Source organism: Athene noctua, chromosome Z, assembly GCF_965140245.1.
Source record: "Athene noctua chromosome Z, bAthNoc1.hap1.1, whole genome shotgun sequence".
NCBI classification, from domain to species: domain Eukaryota; kingdom Metazoa; phylum Chordata; class Aves; order Strigiformes; family Strigidae; genus Athene; species Athene noctua.
Window position 1 is genome coordinate 84,129,757 of NC_134077.1, and position 7,164 is coordinate 84,136,920.

Below are 7,164 nucleotides of genomic sequence, written 5' to 3' on the forward strand. Positions count from 1 at the left end.
TCATGAAATTTCTCCTCCCAACTTGCTTGAGGGGATGTTTTGATTCCTGATGAATTTAACAGTCCCAGAGAAACATTAGGGGTTTTTTGGCCAGACCTAGCAGTAAGAAATTTCATTTCAGTTCCTACGGGAAGAGTTCTATGACTGACATGATGACTGAAGATAAAATTCCAGCTACACTAGACTAGTAGTTTATTTCTTCTATAAAAGACTGAATCTGTAATTAAGTTCTGGACTGTGTAGTATTTATTGCAGTTAATAAAAACATATCCCAAACAGTATCTATGCTCAGCCACTGAACAGATAGGCAAACCCAAGGAATTAGTGTCTAATACTTCAGGCTCTGAAAAAAAAATATCCCAACCCCAGAACAACCACGTAACAAATCCACCTTTAAATAGTTATGCAAGTAACCAAAGTACAGTTATCCTGTGCTCTTGAAAAGCAACTGATCTTTCTTCATATTTCACAGGGTGTTTTATAAAACACATTTTAACTTTTAAAAAAAGATACTGAATAACTAGCAAAACATTACATAAGATTCAACAGAAAAACAAGATCCAATCTTGATGGCTGACAGATCTTTTCTTCCTAAGTTATATTCCCTAAGTGCTGTACTAACCTCCAGTAAGAAATACTGACAGAGGAAAACAAGGAAACCTTAACTTTACTGTAAGATACGGCAGTGAACTCGTTACAGCCCCAGCCCCTTCCACTGCAGAAGCCACCCCTCACAGTATGGTTTCACCGTGGTGCAGACCCCTTAGGATCCTTAAGGCTGTGTCCCCAAAGCCATTGTTAGCCCAATTCCACCTTTGGTGCACACAGCAGCTCAGTCCTGGACTGTGTGTGCCGGGGTGACACTGTGGTTCTCCTCCTCCGTGCTCTTACACATCTCCAGCTGTAGATTGCGTAGGTGACACAGCAAACACCGGAGACCTTCCCCCTCCACAACACAGCCTATGCCTTAGGTCAGAGCCCTGCTCTGCTGTGCCGGCATCATACTTGGACCCAAGCTTCAAAATGTTTATTATTCTGCACAATCGGCAGCATCACAATCCAGAAGTTGTTTCGCAGGGCCCCTCTTCACCAGAGCTTTCTGGAAGAAGGGTTTATGAGGGTACAAAGGCCTCAGAGGTATCTATCGATCCATACTGACAGGATGGTCACTGCTCTAGTTACTAAGCTGAAGGAACCTTTGTGAAGGTGCTGGCGCTCAGGGATGGTCCACAAAGCACCAACACGCCCCTCCCTTCTATGTATGAAGTTGACCTCTGAAGTTCCTGGCAGACCACTGTGTTGCTCCACACAACAGAAAGGTAAATTTGGAAACACAAGTGCTTTTCAAGCTCACTGTAGTTGTAGAGATGCTCTGGCTCTCTTCTGTCATTCAGCAGCAAAGCATCCGACAGAAGGAAAAGCCAGCTGCCATCAGCAAAAAAGGCAGTACGCACCCACGTCTGAGGTATGATGCTTTTAGTTACACGCTGAGAAACGGGAAGCCTTAAATAACGAGCACAGAAGTTTTTTCCAATCGAAAATTTTATTAACATTATTACCAAACCAATCTAAATTTATGATCTTGGTCTCTCCTTCTTGCCCTTGTACAAGGCCAACAGAGAAACATTGGCTACTTTGACAACCTTGAAGCGAACTCCAGGAATGTCACCAACAGCGTGACCCTTCCGACCGAAACCAGCAACCAGAACTTCATCGTTCTCCTGCAACGGAAGACCATGTAGTTAGAAAGACATAAACATTAAACTGGTACACACTTCTGAAATGGGTAACATTAAATTGAAGCCACATCCCAGACTCCTCTCAGGAAAGCATGGAAATAGCGAAGGCTACTGAAAGATATACTTGAATAAAGGGCTCTTACCACGCTCAGTGTTTTGGAAACACAAGCTGAGATGATGTTTAGCTTGCAGAACCACAGCTGAGAACTTTGCCAAGAAGGGGAAAGTATAAAAACATCTCTGGCATTTTTCATCTGCCTCTGCAGTTACAGCTTTAAGATACACATGGTGCTGAATACCATAAGCCCTTGTCTAACTATCCCCTAAATCTTCCCATTATGTGTTTTTTTGTTTTGTTTTGGTTTTTTTTGGTGTGGTTTGTTGTTTTGATTTTTTTCTTTTTTTACTGTGACATACAATTTTTTACAGATGACTTCCTGAAAATTAACTCACCTCAATGAAGTTCAGGCAACCATCGTTGGGAACAAAAGCTGTTATTTTTTTGCCATTCTTTATCAGCTGGACTCTAACACATTTCCTGATGGCAGAGTTGGGCTGCTTAGCTTCTACTCCACTAAAGTGTAAGCACATGGAAACAAATTAGCAAAAATCAGTCTGATGAACTAGCAGATCAACACCAATTACTGTATTACTTTGTACTAAATGCAGGCTGCATCTCTCCTTCAAAACCAAAAACTATTACTCATCTATTTAGAACTGCTCAATGTATAAAAGCCCAGTTCCTAAGTGAGTAAAAACTGAAAACTGATCACCTACAGACACATACCAAATCGGTAATAAGAATCTGGAGGGGAAAAAGAAACCCGAAACTAAACACCTTGGGGCCCTTACAGTGTCCCAGTGAAGCTTCTAAGTTACGAAAGAAAAAACCAAAAAGGCCAAAGACAAGTAAATGGGATCTTGGCACATATGAAAAATCCCCCCTCCCCCCCCCCTCAAGATTCCAAATGGAGTTAAGTGACGTTTTTATTCATTTGCTTCTAAATAAGCAAAACATTTGAACTGACACGTGTATGAGAAAAATGCTTTTCAGCACTGCCACGTAGAAAACCGTTTCCAACCTAGCACATGATAGTAAATAGAAATGTGGCAAGTTACAGGTGGTAAAACCTCCCACGTATTTAGAAAATAAAACGGCTTAGCAGGGCTTCTTTCTTGAGGCCGCTCTCCAAGGCCTCATGTTCCGGGGCACTCCCCCCACGCTGCGCGCCGGCCGGCTGCCGAGGCAGGCACACCGGCGGCGGTGGTGGTGGGGTTCGTCGCCCACCCGCCCCCCGCGGAGCTGTACCCACACTTTCTCCAGGACGATCCCCTTGGCGTGGGAAGCGCCGCCGAAGGGGTTGGCCTTCAGCGCCGTGCCCAAGTGAGCCTTCTTGTACTGCTTGTCGTGCCACTTCTGGTCGCGGCGGTGGCTGCGGAGCTTCCGGGCGGTGCGGAGCCCTCGGCACTTCCCTGCGGAACAAGGGCACGGATGAGGGGGCAGCTCCCCCCCGCAGACCCCAGGGCCGGGAGGCGGCCCAGCGGCATGTGGCCACCCCGCTCTGCCTGCGCGGGGACGGGGCCCAACCAGGCCCGGCCGCGTCGCTCCCGTGGAGGGCAACGGCGCCGCCACCGCCCAGCCCGGAGTCGGGCTCGCGGGGCAGGGCGGGGAGAGCGCTGCGGCCCCCCCGGCGGTGCCCCCGCCGCCCCGCCGCGGCCCCCGGCCCGGCCCCGCCGCCGCCCTCACCCATCCTTGCGCCGCCGCTGCCGAGCGCGAAAGAGGGAGGCGGCTCCGCGGCGCCGCCCTTAGCTGCGGCCGCGAGGCCCCGCCGCGGGCTGCCCGCGCCGCGCCTGACCGAAACTCCCGCCCGGCACCGTGCGGGGCCGCCCGGCCCGGCCCGGCCCCAGTTCGATTCCCTCAGCGGGCGGCGGCAGCTCGCTACCGGCGGAGATTCGTCCCTGGTTTCACGTTGCTTAATATTTCTGTGGGAGTTATCGGCCGCGCTAGGGAAGGGAGGCAGGGAGGGCAGCGCTGCCTGCTCGAGGTGCGGCAGCCGCAGGGCGCTTCAGCTTCTCGGAGGAGAGGAGGCACGGCAAGGCGCGAAGGGCGGCGGCGTTCGCTTGGGCTTCCCCAAGTGGCCCTGTGCGGCCCTTCTCGGTAGCGTCAGGCGTCCTTGCAGAGCCCTCCGGGGTGAAGAGAAACGGAGCGTGACTCCCGCATCGGAACAGGCACGGAGCAGTCTTAAAAGGGAGGAGAGCAGGGTGGCAGCGGCCCCGTGCGCGGAGTGGCCTCGGCTGCAGGTCGGGGCGCCCGTCCTTCCTCCACAGTGCTCCTGGAGCTCACCGAGCCCCTCCGTTCCTCTGCATCCTCATCTGATGGATGCAGCAGGCGCCTGCCAAGCTGCTCACAGCTGCAAAAGCAGAAATCTCACGTATGGGGTAGTGAGGGTGAGCAAGGAAGGTACCAAGGAGCTCTGATGGTAGCCGAGCCAGGATTTCCTACGTCCAACTTTAGACATAAATGATTGCGTTGTCCCTGAGTTTTCCAGTGGATCTACACTGGAGTAAAATGCTGTAACAAAAATAAGTATTAATTTTGAAAGCTACTGTTAGCCCATACTGTTAAACTAACCCCTGCAGATGCCAACCAAACAGGCACAGCTGCCTCATTCAGGCAGTCCGCTCCCTGAAACAAAAAGTCATGAACATTCACTTCCCTCTTTGAAATTACTGTGAAGGGGCAGTAATTTGATTTAAATGTATCTTTACTAACACTACCTGTGCTTACAGCTTAAATAGAAAATACTCTGTGTGTGTCTCATCCCAAGTGGTGGGTTACCATGGGTAGGAGAGGGGTGAATCTTTTGAATTCCCTGAGAGCCTGAGTGCAGGTGGAAGAGCTGATCTCTGCTCGGCAGAGCTGCAGGGCAGCCGAGTCACCACAGTGACTCAGGGAACAGTTATGCTGGGGACTTTATTAACTGACCACCTTAGTGAGTGGAGACAAGCTGGCAACAATCAACTGATAACCATCAGGGCAACAAATAAAGGCACTGTGGCGACGAGACTATTTTCATAAGGACCCATCATCATGCAACTGATTGCAATTCAACGTGTACAAAACTTACACAGGTGAATATATGTAACAGAGTGAAAGAGAGAGGAGGAGGGGATAGGAAAAGGGCAATCCACATTCTCGGGGATCCCAACGTCAAAGAATAGCCAGCTTGGCCAGTAGGTGGTGGGCTGACAAAGACACACCTGGGGTGTTGCCTTTATATAGCCTTTCTAACACATGTGCAATACGTTGTTCCAGAAGGTTCTCATTTTCTCTGGCTTGTACCTGCACGGTTAAGCAAGTTCTGTGTCTGGGCAAAAACAGGAGGGAGGGGGAGAAAAACAGGTCATCACTCCACCTCTGCAAGGGCTCGCTCTGCTTCTTCCCCACAGGATGTCCTACTGGAGTTGGTCGAGACATCCTCTTTACCAACAGTTTCTTGTTTGTGAACAATTTGTGACAGTGTGTTTATGTGGGGCTGGTTTTACATTCAATCTGGATAGAATAAATAATCAAAAAACATTAAATAAATTATTAAAGTACTAGAAATCAAAACCCAGAAAAGCCAGCAACAGTTTCAGGAGCAAACCTTACTATTATAAAAAGCACCTCTTTAGAAGATGCAATTCCAATGTGGAGAATGCAGTCGCTGTCTGGTAATTTTAAGAATAGGGGAGTTAATCTTGTAAAAATGCTACCGCTTTGCTTTACAATCTTAAGAATATTAGGCATACTTAAAAGCTGACTAGGAAGGAAATTGATGAATAAATAAAAATGAATGTACTGAAACAATCTGTAGTATTTGGTGCACAAATATTCACTAACACGTTAAGATCTAGGAAAGAGGTGATTTTAAATATAAAACTGCAGGTTTTGCGGTTTCTTTTTAAGCTTTAGTAGGACTTTGGGACACTTCCATTGTGACAGGTTTTCTTCATTTCACAATGTTCTTCAAAATTGGTATTGTTGGTTTGATCTGAAACCAAGGAGAAGTGCTCAGGTTTAGCGTCATTTATTGCAAATACGCTCGCTCAGACATCTCACCCAGTGTTTAATAACACGCAGAGGATATATTTGTATATATAAACCGTTACAACACAGAAAAGCATACAAAAATTATCAAATTAAAATGCTGGTAGTCTAGCTTGCACAGAAGGAACAGAGACACACTGGCTACTTTGACAGCCTTGAACTCCATGACTGGTGCCAACAGAGTGACCCTTCCAAAGCAACCAGAAATTTGTCATTTTCCTAGAATTTAGCAGTAACCAGACTGTTAAAAACAATTGTACAATTTAATTGAAATAGCAAATAAGAATAAAGCCAAGTAAGGCTAGCAACCACGACTTGGTTTGGTAAACTTACATGCATATGTACAGTGGAGCAGCAGCACCCCGAGTCTCTTGAAATATTCTCAGGTTGGAAAATTTGACCTCGATTTCCCAGTCTGTGTTTGCTAACCAGCAGAACGCAGTAGTTCAACACTCTCCAAAGCCTAGGGTGAGTAAGGTTACTATTTCTGAGCAGTTACAACGGGACAGTTAACTTCCTTGGTATTGGGTGCAGGTTATTTACCTTGATGAAGTTCAGGCAACTGCCGTTGGAAACAAGGGCCATTATTTTCCTGCCACCCCGGATCAGCTGGACTCTGACACGTCGCTGGATGGCAGAGCTGGGCTGCTTTACTCCCCCGAGTCTGTTTGATGGAGGAGCAAACCAGACACCGAGCAGCAGTTTCTTCATGTGGGACAGCCCCATGGTTGGTCCCTGCCAGCACCCTGGTACAGATGCGGCCCTGTCCCCGATGCTCCGGACTCTGCGGAGCTGTGCTTGTGCAGGTGGCTACACGACCCTGCTGTCATGGGGGTCCCTCTTCTCCCTGGCTAGGTGTTTTTGCAGTGAAATAATCCCAAATTAGTAACTCTGTTGGGAACAGCCGCCCAGTAGGACTGCTGGCAGCTGGGTGGAAACAGGTTATTGTTGTCGGAGAATGCCAGCACTGTTACATAAGGACTTCTAAAATTAAATGTTTCGGTTAGCCAAGCAGATAAATCCACCCAAAATCCCAGAATTTATCTTAAACCCCCCAGTATAATCTGATCTCCAGCACGCCCTGTGAAATCTGGTTTCTGACGTCCCACAGAGCTGGAAAATGAAAGCCTCAATGGGAGGGCATCAGGCACCGACCTCCCTGCAGTCGCTCCTGGGCTCCCCACTGCTCTTGCCCCACATCCCCGCCACCCCACAGCAGCAGCTCTGCTCCCCTGGCTCACCGGCTGCCGTGCCCTGCACTGTCTGGGGAACTACAGCTCCCGTTGTCCCTGCTGCCATTTTGGGCCCGCTTGACCATGACACACCTGGCTGTAA

General features: G+C 48.6%; 1 protein-coding gene across 1 annotated transcript; it reads right to left on the bottom strand.

Moving 5' to 3' along the window:
- Positions 1-1,524: 1,524 nt before the first annotated feature.
- RPS23 (ribosomal protein S23) lies at positions 1,525-3,803 on the bottom strand. The gene is made up of 4 exons (XM_074932854.1): positions 3,487-3,803; positions 3,053-3,212; positions 2,193-2,313; positions 1,525-1,721 (listed from the first exon to the last, which is right to left on the bottom strand). The coding sequence occupies exons 1-4, from the start codon at positions 3,488-3,490 to the stop codon at positions 1,575-1,577; spliced, it is 432 nt and encodes a 143-aa protein (XP_074788955.1). The 5' UTR covers positions 3,491-3,803; the 3' UTR covers positions 1,525-1,574.
- Positions 3,804-7,164: the final 3,361 nt, after the last annotated feature.